This window comes from Moschus berezovskii, chromosome 12, assembly GCF_049115385.1.
Source record: "Moschus berezovskii isolate FMDL1 chromosome 12, NW_MosBer_1.0, whole genome shotgun sequence".
In the NCBI taxonomy this organism is placed as follows: Eukaryota; Metazoa; Chordata; class Mammalia; order Artiodactyla; family Moschidae; genus Moschus; species Moschus berezovskii.
In genome coordinates, this window is record NC_142471.1 from 5287493 (window position 1) to 5304886 (window position 17394).

Here is a 17394-nt window from a genome sequence, read left to right on the forward strand (position 1 = left end):
CAGATGGTGTGAGGAAATATTCTCATTTCACTCTTTTGCATGCAGCTGTCCAGTCTTCCAAGCACCAATTATTGATAAGACTGTCTTTTCTCCACTGTATATTGCCTCTTTTATCATAAATTATGTGACCATAAATGTGTGGGCTTATTCCTCAGCTCTCTGTTCTGTTCCATTGATCCATGTCTGTTTTTGTGCCAGGACCATGCTGTTTTGATTACTATCACTTTGTAGTATAATCTGGTGTTTGGGAGGTAATACCTCCAGCTTTGTTCTTTTTCCTCAAGATTGTTTTGGTAATTTAGGGGTTTTTGTGGATCCATAGGAATTTTAAAATTATCTCTTCTAGTTCTACAGAAAACATCATGGGTATCCTGATAAAGACAGCATTGAATCTATAGAATGCTTTGGATAGTAGGACCATTTTAACAATATCCTTCCAATCCAAGAGCAGAGGATATCTTTCCATTTCTTTGTATCATCTTCAATCTCCTTCATCAGTGTTTTATAGTTTTCAGAGTTAAGTTTACTCCTAAATATTTTATTCTTTCAGATGAAATTTTAGATGGGATTGTTAGTTGTTTTTTAACTCTCTCTTTCAGCAGTTCATTGTTAACCTATGGAAAAGCGACTGATCTCTGTATATTAATCTTGTATTCTGAAGCTTTGCTGATTTCACCCATTAGTTCTAATATTTTTAGGTGGATGTGGGGAGGCCATGACTGGGGAGAAGCCTTGGCTATGGGATGCAGTGGTGACCCAATCCCAGAGCCTGGGTGGGGCGGCAGCAGCACCACTGGCATTTACTCAGGCAGCATCTTAGAAGCAGCCCCAAGCTCTCTGTGGGCTGCTCCACCACAGCTCACTCCACCAACCTGCTCTGTGGAGCAGACTATCTTCTGGTGGCCTGTCCCCACCACACACTGCCCTCCAGCGCAGGAGGGGGAGCCATCCTCCAAGCTGCAGAACCGTCCTGCTCATCAGTTAACTCTGGCATACCTTGCCTTATGTGGCGCCTCCCTAGTTTGTTCCTCTGTGGCTTTACGCCCTTTCAGTTTTTTAGTGGTGTTTGGAGGGGAGAGAGAGAACATGTATGTTCAAATGGGCAAGTTTAACTAGCACCCCTAAATTCACTTACTCTTAAATACTTATAATTCTCTCCAGTATTCTTGCCTGGAGAATTCCATGGACATAGGAGCCTGGCATGCTACAGTCCATGGGGTCACGTAGAGTTGGACATGACTGAAGTGACTTAGCATGAGCATCTATAAGTCTAATGAGTCTGATAATCAGTTTCTGAATCTGAGCTTTCCTACTTATTACCTACTTAATAACCCTGGGTAGTTCTTAACCTCAGCAACTCCCCCCCAACTCCAATATATATATATATAATACATGTATCATCAATAACCTGAGAGAAGCATTGCAGTTGAAGGCAGGAATCCTACTGACAAAAAAACTCAGTGAAAAACAAAAAGAGAGCAAACATAAAATGAACAGCATTATGGGCATTTTGATTTTTGAGCCCAACACAGTTCAAGAGTCAAACTGGAGGAGGTTCATACTTTTAATCTCAAAAAGTTAATCTGTAATCAGAGGTTACATTACATTCAGGATAGTCTTTTAAAGAAAGCAGTGGCATATATAATATTTTACTGAGTAATTTCTATCAGGAATTCTTTTTTTTTTAATGTGTATATTACCCTTTCCACCACAGATGGCAAATTAGCAAGAAAAACATTTTTTTCCTTTGTGTCTATCTTTCCAAGCCATGCCCCACACTTCTTTTTGACTCTTTTCTCCATCTCTCACAGACACACACTATCTTTTTCTTCCCAAACTTCAAACTTTTTATTTTGTATTGGGGTATAGCCGATTAACAATGTTGTGGTTGTTTCAGGTGAACAGCAAAGGGTCTCAGCCCTACGTCCACATAAATTCATTCTCCCCCAAACCCCTATCCCATCCAGGCTGGCACATAACATCGAGGAGGGCTCCATGTGCTATACTTACACTGCTGGTTATCCATTTTGAATACAGCAGTGCAGACACACACTTCTGAAAGCAAGGAGAGGTGACTTTTCTGCTATGGCCAACCACCACACCTTTAGATTCACCAGCTCTGAGTCCCTGCAGCTAAGGAATCTCTCTGTGCTTTCAGTTTCACCAAGGAATACAGCAGGTTACCTGGATGTGTTTCTAAGGAAATGATATTATCTTCTGCTGCACACTGGAGCACTCTGTCTAGCTTTTATATAGGGCATTCCACACACCATGAAGATAAGCGCAGGAAAGGCGTCCCCTGTCCCTTCCCAGGGGGGAGCCAAGGTAACTCTCAAATGACACCTGGTCCCTTTGAGGGCAGCTCAGCCTGTCCGTGTGCATCACAAGAGCCTTGCCCTCTGTGGGGCAGGACAGTGAGCCCCTCACCCAAGGGGTCTGCCTTCATCCCAAGCACCTAATTTCCATAAAACTGCTTCAAGAGAGAATCAAATAAAATCCTTCCTTGGCCGAATAGAAGCTGTGAAAAGACTGTGGGAAAGCTGAATGAAAATCCACATATCATGCAAATAAAAGGCCAGATTAAAAAAAAAAAATCGATGAACAAGATTTCAGTGTAGGAAATGAGATTCAGCACATCACACTGGTGCATTTTGTTCAGTAAAGAAAAGAAAAAATTCTAATTTGGAAGAGTTTTTTTTTTTTTTTAAAGGTCATGTGGAACCTTAGTCCAAAGGCTGTTTCCAGGCACTGTCAAATCTTGGATGGTAGATGGAGTGGGTTCATCTCATGAACTCAAGATGTAAGGATCCCAACGCTCCAGGCTGCTGAGGCCAGCATGTAAGAGAAGCCCTGTGCTTCTCCCTCACGAGCGTTCTCACCCTGGTCACGGTGCCATCAGCAAGTCCACCAGAACCACTAGTGACTGGGTCGGGCCCCTTCCCTCTGCACTGGTCAGTACACACAGCAAAGCTTTCCTTTAATGGTTCTGTGTTCTTTCAACAGTCAGCTGATGATTTCACCGTCAGCTCACTGCCTATCTGGGTTAAACCCGTGGCTGCAGGTGACTGCTGTCTAAACTCTTACCTATGATGTACCTTCTGTCACAGTCCCCTCCAAACCGCTCTGTTCCAGGAGTCATACAGACATGAATAAGGAATGACAAATCCATAAATGAATGAATGAAGAAAACAATAGGGCCTGCTTTCACAGATAATAACATGAAGAGTCACTGGAGAACCTCAAGGAACCTCAAACTCCCTGCTACTGTTTCATGGAGTAAATTATCAAATTTGATGTGAAAACGATGCTTTTTGGTTATATGAAGGCTCTTTTGACCAAAATTTAACCAAAGCATCAGTGAAGCTTAAAAAAATCCAGTGTATTACAGTGAAAATAACAGTATTAAGGATACCTCACATAAAGTAACTCATTCACCTCCATACCTATGAGCAGGTATTCCCATTTCACAGAAAGTAATACTGAAGTTGAGGGTCAATGGCACGCTCAGAGGCAGAAGCCCGTGTGCCTGAGTCAGGATGCAAACCTAGGCAGTCTGGCTTTAGGGCTCCTTCATGTCAAGCAACTCAAGTGTGAACAAACTTACGGTTGCCAGCAGGGAGGATGGGGAGCAGGGACAGTTGGATGGACATGTACACACTGCTATATTTAACATGGATAACCAACAAGCACCTACTGTACAGCACAGGAAACTCTGCTCAGTGTTATGTGGCAGCCTGGATGGGTGGGGAGCTTGGGGGAGAAAGAATGCATGTATTTGTATGGCTGAGTCCCTTTGCTGTCCACCTGAAACTATCACAACGTTGTTAACTGGCTATACTTCAATACAAAATAAAAAGTTAAAAACAAACAAGGCAACTCAAGGGTGATGACATGACTGTAAAGATTTAAATTGTAAAAATCAACTCATACACAGTAAAATGGACAGAACTTAAAGACAGAGACAGCAAACCTCTCCTAAATGTAAGGATGGTATCTTAGGAGACACAATTTTAAGAAAGCCTTGAATAAAAAGTGTAACTTGGGAAGTAAGGTAGCTATCGATGGATTCCTTTGATAAGGTGTAAATTTTAGTACTATCTGCTATGAGAATGGGAAGGAGAAATAAAATACTACAATAGCAAGAAAGGGTTTCTGCATAAAAGCTAAGAGGGTCAGCCATTGCTGAGGGGAGCAGTTGTCCAGCTTTCCTTTAATTTTTTAAGCAGGGCAAAGAATGAAATAAATTTTGGATCTAAACAAATACAGGGTAGGTGGGTTTTAATAAGCTTCTAGGTGGAGAAGGAAATGGCAACCCACTCCAGTGTTCTTGCCTGGAGAATCCTAGGGACAGCGGAGCCTGGTGGGCTGCGGTCTATGGGGTCGCACAGAGTCGGACACAACTGAGTGACTTCACTTTCACTTTTCACTTTCATGCACTGGAGAAGGAAATAGCAACCCACTCCAGTGTTCTTGCCTGGGGAATCCCAGGGATGGCGGAGCCTGGTGGGCTGCCGGCTATGGGGTTGCACAGAGTTGGACACAACTGAAGCGACTTAGCAGCAGCAGCGACATAAGGAGATGGGAGGCTTGTGCTCAAAAAGTCCTAAACTTCCCCAAAGGGGTTTAGAAAAGCACTTTTAAATGCAAGGTGAGGGAGAGGTGTGGTTAGTTGTAAACTTCTCAGGGTTCAGAATCCTTTGTTCTTACAGCTGTCCACATAGCAGATCATGATGTTCCTGTAGACTTCCAGTAGTGGGTTGCCATTTCCTTCTCCAATGCATTAAAGTGAAAAGTGAAAGTGAAGTCGCTCAGTCATGTCCAACTCTTTGCGACCCCATGAACTGCATCCTACCAGGCTCCTTCGTCCATGGGATTTTCCAGGCAAGAGTGCCATTGCCTTCTCTGAGACTTCCAGTAAGACAAATGCTATTCTCTCTTCTGCAACTTTCTATCTCCATAGGAATAAGAAAGTATTATACCCTTAAAGATTAGCACCTCCAGAATGGGCTCTCCTGTATATTTCAGGCTCTAGGTAACATTCTTAACTTGCAGCAAAAGCAATAGGATACAAAGGTTAAAGTAAACAAACCTAATATGGGGGCAGATTTATTCTTCCTTGTTATACCAGCAGCAAAATGCAAGGGAGTTTTCCCAGTTAACTGCTACACTGGTCAAGCTATACGGAAATATTAGAGTATTAATACCTCATCCAAGAGAAACATGAGAGTGTTACTTCTCAGTGGCTGACTGAGAACACTCCTGAGGCCAAAGGATGGATACAATGAACAGTATACAGTTCTAAGATGCTGCAGTGGGTGGGAACTGTGACCTCCCTAGCACAGTATGTATGTTTCTCCAGCCACACCACCCCACCCCACCCCATCTGCCACATGGAACCCATATGACTGTAACCCACAGGCTGCATCTCCGCTGTAGCTGGGTGATTCCTCCCTGCTAAGAGCCCCTCTGGACCTCAATGGGAACTGTTTGTGGAGGCCTGGCCAGGCACTGAAGTTAAGAACTGAGTGACCGGGTCCACTAAAGGCGGAATTTGCATCTTAGAACAGTAGCATTGTTAGGCGGCACTCAGTTCACCCATATGAATATAATAGTGTCCAATTCCCTATTAATTCTCCTCAGTGACTGTATAAAACCAGAAGGGGGGAGGAAAAAAAGAAGCCACCAGGCATGAAATTCAAAGCAAATGCAGCCATGCATCACTCAGTCATGGGGTTCATTTCATATGTAAAATTATCCTCATGCCCACAACTGCCACATTAGTGAAACTTAAGTGAATGTGTTTGGAATGGAGTGGCCGACATCACCAGATACCTTTCCCTGGGGCCCGCTCTCCCATCTGCCTCTCTCTACTTTTTTCTCATCTTTTAACAATAAAATACTGCCCTTTAACTGCTGTACCAGAGGTGGGGATAATAGTTCCTTTTTAGAGGAAAGCCTCATACCTTTATTTAAGAGCTCTTGGGAGGACAAGAATGCACAGAATGTAACAGGCACTGTTCTAAGCCCTTTCTTTATAGGAGATTTTTTTTTCAATGATCCCATTTGGTAGATGATTAACTGAGGTACAATGAAGTTCAAGAATTTGCCTCAAACTGAGTTGGGATGTAAACCCAAGACCCTGATTTCAGTCTCCACTCTTTCCACCAAGATAGGGCAGCTCGCAGCCTGGAAGGGAAGGGAGTTTGGGGGAGAATGGATACACGTGTATCTATGGCTGAGTCCCTCTGCTGTTCACCTGACACTATAACAACACTGCTAATCGGCTAAACCCCAATACAAAACAAAAAGTCCTTTAAAAAACAATAAAGCACTTCGCCCACCAGTCACAGGCCCCAACTATGAGAGGGGACAGACACCTCTGCCCAATGGCAGAAAGACAGCCCACTGCCATAAAACTGTCAGCTGACATCAAGAGGGGCGAGTTAGCAGCCACACATATTCCAGAAGAATCCTTTCTATGTGCTCATTCAGCAGATGCACAAAACAAGCATGACTCTTCAGTGAAAACACCAATGACAAAGACTGCCATTATGGAAAAGGGCAAATTCACACAGATCGGGGTAAGAGTAGTTTTAAAAATAAGTGAACTCAAAGATTTTTATGGAAAAGAGATCCTAGAAAGATCAGCTGGAGGAATGACAGATCCACTGGCCAGGGCTGGGCCAGACACAGGAAGGGCCTTCAAAGCTGAAGGGCTGGTATCTCAAGGTGTAATAGGTGAGAGTTAAGTCTGATTTCATACTGGTACTGTTTCTTTCAAATGTTGCCTGCAGCCAGACATATACAGGACAGCCCGCGCTCAAGGCTCTGACATTTAAGGATATAACACTTCCCCATTCGTATAGCGATTAGAGAGAATAACACTTATCTTGTTGGAGGGTTACAGGGATGTCACGACCTGACAAACCTGGATAGGTACAAGGACAAAGGATTCCCACCAAGAAGTGTACAACAGCCAAATGCCCCTCCCTCACCTTCTGGCATTAAAACACCCTGAATTCCAACTCCAGTTAAAATGGATCTTTAGGACACTAGTCCATCTTCTCAGCCTGCTGGTTTTCTGAATAAAGTCACTATTCCTTGCCCTAACAACTTGCCTCCATTTGTTAACCTGTTGTGTGGTAAGCTGTATGAGCGTGGACTCCACAATGGGCAGAAATGGACTTTGGAAAAGCCAGGAAATACCCTACATTGTTGTATGGATATGGCTTTTGTTGGATACCTGGCCCACTTGGAAACTGCTAAACACCGTTTTCTGGAAAGTTCCAACCTTTTTGGAAAGAATTCCAATCTGCCTATACCTAAGAACTCTTGTAAATCTAAGATGGGAAGGGGGAATTGAAGAAGTTCTCTGTCATACTCAGGAGCACATGATGGAGCTATAAACACTAGGGCCCCTAAGAACCAGGAAAAGGGGAGAAAACGCAGAAAACTAAGACTCTTTCATAGTCAGTACAGCCTGCCCTGTAAAACCCACTCAGTTCCTCATGAAGGACTTCTACAAGACACATATTTCTTTCATTGTACTTGCCACCAAAAATCATAAGAAAGAAATGAGTGGGGCACAAATGCCTCCTTCAGAGAGTTCAGTGAAGCTGTGGGGGTTACAGCACCAAGGACATCCAAAGCAGCCCCTCACCCTAACCTGGAGATTTCGGGGCGGGGGGATGGGAGATTGAAAGGGGATGTCTTGTGCATTTCAATACAGATAGCAGAAACAGGAAATCCTAAAGCTTGACAATCCTCCTGCCTCTCCAGTTTGAGAAAGATACTCATGGCAAGAATGCACAGGAAGGGCTGTACAAAACTGGCACCTTGTTAGTTTTCACTCTGTTTTAAACAGTGGAGTCAGCAGTTTGCAGAATCCTATGGTAGTTGGATAAAGTAACAAAAACCTGTAGGGCTGCTACTCAAGGACCATATTTGTTTTTTCTTTCTTATTTTAAAGATTCTGATTGTAAATATATCATGAGAATTCATAACTTAAAATTTTTTTAAATTAGGTAAACAATTTAAAAATTTTTTGATTCACAGAAAAGTTGCCAAGATAGGAGAGTTTTTTTATAGCCCTCACCCAGCTTTCAAGCTGTTAACGTCTTACATATTTTGGCTTATTTGTTCAATTAATGAACCAGCATCATTAACTGAAGTCCATTGTTTGCTCAGATTTTCTTACTGTTCACCTAATGTCCTTTTCCTGTTTGAGGATCCTACCTAGGACACCATGTGACATTGTCATCCTGTCTCTTTAGGCTCCTCTAGAGTAATGGTTTCTCAGACTTCCCTTTTTTTGATGATCATGGCAGTTTTGAGAAATACTGGAAGAGCTTTTTCTAGAATGTACCTCAGTTGGGATCTGTTTAATGTGTTTCCCTAAACTGACTGACGTTATGTGTTTGGAGAGGAAGATCACAGAAATGCCACTCCCATCACATTAAGGGTATAAATCACCCACAGGGTTTACTGCTGCTGCTGCTGACCTGGAGCACCTGCTGGGGAAGGGTCTGTCAGACTTGTCCCCTCTTCCCACACTCTGTCCTTTGCAGGTGAGTGAGCACAGCCCACATTTAAGCGGAGAAGGGGAAGGCTATGACTTAAATTTTTATAATTTTCCAAATTTTATAAAATGCAAACATTTTTATAATAACTTGCTTTTCAAGTAAAGATCTGTCATTAAAATGAATATTCAGACATAAATGTCTATTTCTGAGCTCTTGTCAAGGTCATAGGTCTTTTTTGTTTAAAGTAAAGCAAATACAGTCATTAACTCTTCTGCCCAGGGCAAGCCTGGCAAATACCTGGCATCTCCCCACACACCCACGGGGGATAACGATCACTGACCATGACTCTTAGCATGCTAATGCAGCTCTGTACACAATAACAAGTGTCCCTCAAGGAAGCATGGGCACCCAAGGCAAGCTCCACAGCACCCAATAGAGAAGGTTACATTTACATACATTTATTTGCAAAAGAAAAAGCCTAGCAGGATAAAGAGGAACTGTTCCTGGGAATTCTCTCTCACGGACTGAAGTAGTTTTCTTTCTTTTTCTTTTGCTTCTCTACCTCTTCTTATTTTCCCACAATGATCATACAACATTTATATGCCATTTAAAAATTATAAACCAAAAAAGCACATTAAAAAGTGAAGATATCACTTTGCTGACAAAGGTCCATACAATCAAAGCTATGGTTTTTCCATGTATGGATGTGAGAGCTGGACCATAAAAAAGGCTGAGCACCCAAGAAGTGATGCTTTCAAATTGTGGTACTGGAGGAAGACTCTTGAGAGTCCCATGGACTGCAAAGAGATCAAACCGGTCAATCCTAAAGGAAATCAACCCTGAATATTCATTGGAAGGACTGATGCTGAAGCTCCAATACTTTGGCCACCTGACGCCAAGAGACAACTCACTGCAAAACACCTGATGCTGGGAAAGATTGCAGGCAAAGGGAGAAGGAGGCGGCAGAGGATGAGATGGTTGGATGGTATCACCGATTCAACGGACAGGAATCTGAGCAAACTACGGGAGATAGTGAAGGACAGGGAGCCTGGTGTGCTGCAGTCCATGCAGTCCATGGGGTCACAGAGAATCAGACACGACTTAATGACTGAACAACAACAAAACCCCCCAAAAAACAAGAATAAATATTGTCAATCTTAGTATTTTCCCCCCACATTCATAAAAACACACGTTCCCAAACCAGACAAGTGGCTCTCCTGAGACAATGCTCCCAAAGGGTCAGATGCAATCCTGTCACTTTTCACTTCACTCCTGCTCATCAGAGAAGTGCAGGTTGATCCTTCTGTGTGACCTCTGTTCACCCCGGGGTGACTTCCTTCGCCTTCTGGAGTCACTCTTGTGTGTGTGACCTAAATTAGACATTGAGCAGTTTCAGAACTCGTGAGCAATGCTCAGGTGCCCCACTACCTACACAGCACAGGACACGCAGAAAGCCACAGCCTCTGCGCCGTGTGAGTGGCTGTGGCTCCAGCCACACTGTGGATAGCCAGTTGCTCACTAGCTGCTCTCCGTGGCTCAAAGCCCCCAGATGTCTGCTGTGTCCCAAGGAAAGCTAAAGGGAATTCCCACCAAGTCCACAGCAGGAATCTCCCTCCATCCAGGGGGCTTTAGTGCCCAGGTGGAAACCATAAGTTCACCAGTGTTCCAGGATGTAAACAGTAGCCTAGCCCAAAGCACCACGGTCATCACCAGTAGAAGGAAGGGACATTAGGGAGCATTCACCAGGCTGGCTACAATCCCCATCCTCTTTCAAAAAGCTGCTTCACTGAAGGCTACAGACGGATTTGCCCAGACAAGCAATGCTGCCCACAGGGCACCATGGCAGGCCACTCCCCTGCATAAATCCTTTTGCAAAGTTAATCAAAGCCGTTCAGTGACTCTGTGTCACAGGAATACACGTCGGTACAAAACAGCCATTTCATGTTAACTGCCCGGTAGAAAGTCCACCGCCTTATTACAGCTTGGGTCTTTAAATCTTTCCCAGAGACTGGGAGCCATGTCATTCTTTTGAAAATGAAGTTTCACAGAGAACAATGAAGAGTCATGAAGGAAAATAAAAGGCATTCTGTCAAAAGATTCCGAGACAGCCCTCTTCCAAAGAGAACAACTGAGCGGAGGGAAAAGGGAAAGGGGAAAGAAAAAAGCAACCTGCAGAAACACCCTCCCGATCTGGGCCAGTCCGCCCAGGGCCCCTGTTCCTGAACAGTGCTGTTCCTCCAACGTGTGATGTGTTGGGAGTTATCCCAACGGTTGAAGCTGGTATGAATCTGGCTTGATGCAAAAATGAGGGGAAATCATTAATTCAATCATTGCACTCTACCTGGCAGACAGATGCTTTTAAGCATGTGGTCCTTGGAAAAAGCCTGGCTCCACTCCCACACAGAGGAAGCCTTAGCCACCTGGCCACCAGAAACCCAGGCTGCTGCCTCTGCCTTTAGTCCTTAATGGCTGGGCAGAGAGACCAGCCAGGGCATCAGCAGCTACTATTGTAGCTGACTGCATTTTGAAGTTGCATGAGCCCACAGGAAAGAGCTAAATATAGGAGGAAGCAGGCACCGACCAGGGCTACAGAAGCGAGATGAGCAGCAGGGCTGGGCAAGCTCTGGTTCTGTCTCCTCCTGCTCCCTCCTGGCCTCAGGTCCCATCAGCTGTAAACAGTCTGGGTGCCCAGTACAGAACTGCAGCGCACAAGACAAAGGACCCTGGTGATGGCCGCCAGGCACCCTCACTGTGCAGGCTTTGCTGAGTAGTCTAGGATTCAGCTATCTGGCTCATTCACAGACCCAGGGGGAGCCCAGCAACCCAGAACTTTCAAACCCCACATCTACACTGACCTACAACTCACCCACAGATCCTCTGTGTTCAGATTTGTTTCTTTTTTATGTTTTATTTCACACTCAAATCCACCAAGTTTAATGATGTCATTTCTAAAGTCCAAGAAAATCCTCAGGAGCAAATCAGAAAAAGTGGAGAAAATAAGCCACTCACAGACAGCTCTTTCTAATCATCAGGAAGTGACAATAAGAATTCAAGAGAAAAACGACAAAAAGCAGTTAAGAGGATTAACAGAATCTGGCAAACTTAAATCATCTCTTGGAACAGACCCTAAGGACATTAAATGCGTCAGAGGGTGCCAACCTTGGGTGCAGAAAACATTGGTTTTTTACTCTGTATACACTCTGTAGGCTTACTACCGTAAGATATGCAAAGGAATGCAAATGGGATGCTGGCAGTAAGTATTTGTATAAATATGCATCGTACATAAACACACATATCCTTTTTTTACATCCTGATGTTTTAAAGGGTGAATCACAAAAATTACTTACTAAACTCGATTTGCCAGCATGACTCACTGCCTAAGGATTTCAGGGCATAATAATTCTAAGAGACTATTTTATCACTAGGATCAAGAGCCATAGCTTCATCAATTAAAAAAAAAAAGATCTTCAGCAGGAAGTCTATTTCTCCATGGTATCCCTTTCCAAAAATAACTACACTTCTACCTCGAGAGCATCCATGAGCAGAGTCTTATAATGTACTGCCCCTGGATGAGCAATCCTGAGGGCCATGATTTATTTCTGGCATAGACTAAAGAGAAGGTCCAGGGTTCTGTGAGTTCACTGGCTCGAAGGCAACAGCTCACACTGGTGATACTGAGGGACCAGGGCTGAGATGGGAGTGCAGGGGACACAGGTGGGGAGCCAACATGTTGACAAAATTATTTCAGTCACATCACGTCGTCAGTACAAGAACAACTCAAAGTATATGACCAGTCACCATTCCAGTGTCTGCTTATTTAGCTATGGGTGCTTATCAACATTACATTCACTTCATTAATTTATATGATTTCATAATATTGTCATTATGGATGATTGGTTAGATTTAGATTGATGCATAAGTGGGGGAAATTTATTCATTTAATAATTCATTGATTCATTGAATAAGTGTTAAGTGTGTAGTCCCTAAGAAGGCTCCAGGGACTGTGTGAATGGAGTGACCTCCTGAGGTCAGAGTTAAACCATCTCATGGAACAGATCCTCAGGACATTAAATGGATGAGCCAGTGGCAACTCTGGGTGCGGAAAGCATCGGCTTTTTACTCTGTGTCAGAGAAGGCAATGGCACCCTACTCCAGTGTTCTTGCCTGGAGAATCCCAGGGATGGGGGAGCCTGGTGGGCTGCCGTCTATGGGGTCGCACAGAGTCGGACACGACTGAAGCGACTGAGCAGCAGCAGCAGTTACTCTGTATACATTGTGTAGACTTACTATGCTAAAATATGCAAATGAGATGCTGGCAGTAAGTATTTACTGACCTAACCCCAAACCTAACCCCAAAAAGAAATAGCTGGAGTCAGACTACAGACAAGCATTCTGAAGATAGAAACCAATACTAAACAAATTGAGAGTACAGTCAGCTAGAACTTCTCCACGCCAATGGCAGGATGGTTTACTCACGAAGGAACAGGAGGAGAGCCTCCCCCAGCTGGCTGGGCCACCTCCACCACCTCAGTGCTCTAAGGGGAATGTCAGGATGGAGGGGGTGGCAGGGGAACCTCGTACAGAAAAAGAAGCCCCAAAGAGTATGTCGCGAAGGAAGGGGGAAGGAAGGCAGTCACACCCACTAAGAAGGTGGGTGAGAGTCCCTGGGTGTTTCATTCCGTGTGCATAAAACACGTTTCTCTGCAGGTCTGTCTCTCACACAGAGTGCATTCTCATTCTCTGGAATAATTGAGGGCACATTGAAAGGCTGAAGACTGAATCACATAATTTCTTGTACTTTTTTTTGTTTGTTTTGGCTGTGCCACACATCCTAAAATATCACGCGGTATTTTAATGCCCTGACCAGGGATCGAACCCATGCCCCTAGCATTGGAAACATGGAGTTCTAACCACGGACCACCAGGGAAGTCCTCAACTACATGACTTCCGAGGGACGTATCCTTCAAGGACATACAAACAAAAGTAAACATCAACTGTCATATATTACATGTACTTAAAGAATTTCTAAAATAACGATAGCAAAGAATTATTTGCATGTTAACCTTTAAGCCTATTTGTAAAAACACAAGAAACTTAAATCTGCCTATCCTACTAATTTATACATTCATACATTCTTTCAACAAGATTCGCTTAACACTTCCAATACGCACAACAATGCAGCAGGAGCTGTGAAGACATAAAATTTAAAAGATGAAGCCAAGGTACCCAGAGAAAAATACAGAAAAAACTAGAGGCAAAAGAATGAGAATTATTCATTGTTCACAGCATAAAAGACTATTCAGAGGATGAAAGAGCAATTACCTTCATCAATGAAGACACCCTAAATGGAGTAAACCTAAATGGGGTCTGACGTCTGTGATGCTCACAAATCGGCCGAGAGAAGGAAAGAGTAGGTGTTTCCATATCAGGGACCAGGAATCAATGAAGGAAGGGAACTGGGGATCTCTAAAGACGAGATAAGGGAATTCCCTGACAGTCAAGTGGCTAGGGGGCTTCCCTGGTGGCTCAGCTGATAAAGAACCCACCTGCCAATGCAGGAGATGCAGGTTTGATCCCTGGGTCAGGAAGATGCCCTGGAGAAGGAAATGACAACCCAGTCCAGTATTCTTGCCTGGGAAATCCCATGGACAGAGGAGCCTGGCGGGCCACAGTCCACGGGGTCACAAAGAGTCATACAAGACTTAGTGACTGAACAACAAATGACAAGCGGTTAGGACTCTGAGCTTCCATTGCAGGGGGCACGGGTTTAACTCCTGGTCGGGGAGCTAAGATCCAGCATGCCACACAGTGTGGCCAAAGGTTTTAATTTTTTTTAAAAAATAAGGAAGGACCAGTCCAACAACGGTGGAGGCTCCATGATACAGAACAAGCTCAAGCCCAGTGGATGACGGCCTCAGACACCCTGATGGTGATGACCGGATGCAAAGTCGCACATCGCAAGTGGCCCCAGGGAGGGCCCCGGGACACACAGGGTGTGTCCTTACCTTTGCCATAGAAGAACTTGCGGTAGTAGTAGGCCCCCAGGTCGATGTGTTCAATGACGTAGCGCTTCACCTTCTCCCGGTGGATGGGCTGGTTCTCCCTGGGGACCTCCAGGACCGAGACGCCCGCGTTGGTACAGTGGGAGCTGAGCGAAGACTCAAAGGAGCAGCTCTCCCCGGAACTGAAGGACGACGAGCTGGCCCTGGACAGGGCAATCCTCCGGTCGCCTTCCCCGCCTGTCTCATTCCGGAAGTAAGGGCAGCTGAGGACCAGGTCGTTGCTCTTCCCGTCGCCCTCGTCGGCGTCGAGGTTCTCTTTGGAGATGAGGTCCTCCCTGCTCCCCAGTGGGGAGTCGCAGCTGCCCGGCGGGCCGGCTGGCATCTGAGTCTGGGATGCCGCTGAGGCCCCGGTCGTGATGTTTTTCCTCTTGCCCACGTTCGCCCTCGTGGCCATGGCTTCGTTGATATTGAACAAGATGCTCTGGACATCATAGTGTGCAAAACAGCGCTGGCAGTTCCAAGGGCGGACGCCCCTCTCAAGACGCCCATCTTCCAGCTCGCAGGTGAACTTGAACGCCTCGTGTTCACTTTTCACGGCCCGCAGCTTGCGGAAGAGGGATGTTTCCACTGACTCTGACTTCAACCTCCGTTTGAAAGGCTTGTCCCTGTCTCGCCCCAGCAGGAGGGCGCTGTCCATGTAGTCTAATCCTGAGATGCGTACGAACTCGCCTCTAGAAATCTGTGCTGCGGCGTGAAGGCTGGGGGAGATGGCTGGGTCGCAAGGGAAGAACTCGGGGAACCCGAAAGGGGCCATGGCCTTGTGGTCATAGTTCTCCAGCCGATACCCTCGAAGCATAGCAAAAAAGTTCTCCCCCGACAAGCCCTGCCGGTCAATGGATGATGTGCTTCCGTACTCCCTGTGCAGGGCGGCCCCTGTATTGGGGTTCACTGCATTTTGGTCTAAGACGTCCTCTGCGTCGATGTCACTGATGGTGACATCACTGTTGCTTCTCTGTCTTATGGGGTGCAGTCCTCTTTGTGGGGAGTGCACAAAGATGTCCCCGATGGTATACTTTGCCTCCACGAAGTCCAGATCGAGCGGCTCCTCCTGCTGGCCATCGCTCCCATCATTTTGCCCATTGTGTATGATGGATGTGACACTTTCATAGCTGGTCTGGGACCGGCTTTCCCACAAGGTCTTGCAGGTCAGCTCCTTGGAGCAGTCCTTTTTAGGAGGCCACTCGGACACCCTTGCTCGCACACCCATCTTGGGCACGGCTGGGGTACCATTAGCTGGACCACCACTCTCATTGGAACTGGAGGCAGTTAAAGAAGTGGTGGGTCCCATGTTGCCATTGATGGCTTTAAATTTTCGAGCAAAATAATCATCTGACTGCATGATTCTGGGTGGATCCTTGAACTTCGAAGAGGCTCTGCCGAGTTTGTGCTTTTCTTCTTGTGACTGCCTGGGGTCACTCATGTCTGCCGAGGCAAGGAGCTCCAAGTCTCATCAGAAAGACTGATGTAAATCTAATTACATTGTTATTTACAAAGTCTTCTTCTAGAGTGGTATTTCCTCTCATTAACCAAAAGCAAACAACATCCTCAGAGTATGGTTCCCCCAAAACCAACTTGCTTTTCAGTCTGTAATAATTTTGTACACCTCCGTCCTTTCCAACGGCATCCCTTAAGACATCTGGCCAGGAGTGTTTCTTTCACCTGAATTAAAAAACAGAAAATAGCCATTAACAATCACTGCAGCTCAAGCTCAACACATTCCCCATACAGCTTCTTATCTGCTCTTCTCTCCAGTTCCCCCCAAACTGTTAGGAAGTTTCATGGTTCCACCTCATGCTCCTCTTCTCTCCAAACACTCTGCCCTCTCACTCTACTTGGCAGCCTAGAATTTACATCACACAATCAAGCAGCACCCTCCCACCGTGGGCCCACATCTGAGCAGAGAGTGCTTCCTCTGTGTTTCGGTAACACCTGCATCCACATGACCACAGCAATTCCTCTCATACGCTTCTGGTTTACCGATCAGTCTCCTCCACTAGAGAACTGGAAGCTCCCCTAAGCCAGGAGCCATGCCCTTCATCTCCGTATCAATATTATCTAATGGCACAGCCAAGCAACATTTCCATTAGTTACAAGAGGAACACAAGGGTAATGCAGTTGTTTGAGTATTCTTAAACTGAAACAGGTAAACTCAAAATGTCCAGCAGCAATAAGGTCAGTATCAGGCACTAACAATGAGTTTTCAGAATGTTTTCTTGCAAGCAGATAGGAACTCACAGAGACCGTCCTAACAGTGAGAAGGAGTTTCTAAGAATCTGGTGTCAGATTCTTAATCTACTGTGTAGCACAGAGAACTCTGCTCAGTGTCAAGTGACAGCATGGATGGGCAGGGAATTTAGGGGAGAAAGGATACACGTATAGATAGGGCATGCATGTAATATATGTAATGTAATACATATATTATTTCCCCTATAATTTAGATTATCACGAAATCCGTTCCTAGAAACTGAAAAAAATGACAACTGGGAAATGAAAGAAAACAACTTCTGGCCTGATAGTTCTGTGCGAAAATGGTATTTGCTGCCCATCTGAAACTATCACAACATTGTTAATCGACTATACTGCAATATAAAATAAAATGTTAAGGAAAAAAAAAAATCTGGTGCCTAAACAAGTACAGCTTTCTAGTTCATTATGTCAACAGCAACTTGACAAATATGTGGGGGAAAATAGAAGCTTAGAGATTTAAAACACAATTCACCTTTGTGGCCGGGAGAACACCTGACCTCATTAACTCTCCTCTTTATTTATAAATAATTTTTCAATTTATTCTGTTTTTAATTGAGCAAAAA

General features: G+C 44.9%; 1 protein-coding gene across 5 annotated transcripts in view; it reads right to left on the reverse strand.

The window, feature by feature from the left end:
* SIPA1L2 (signal induced proliferation associated 1 like 2) overlaps positions 1-17394 on the reverse strand; it is a 256679-nt gene that overhangs the window by 101709 nt on the left and 137576 nt on the right. For all 5 annotated transcript variants that reach the window (XM_055425802.2, XM_055425803.2, XM_055425805.2 and 2 more), the window contains one exon: positions 14528-16243. In XM_055425802.2, the coding sequence (XP_055281777.2) occupies positions 14528-16004 (1477 nt within the window). In that variant the 5' untranslated portion in view covers positions 16005-16243. The remainder of the gene's footprint in view (positions 1-14527; positions 16244-17394) is intronic.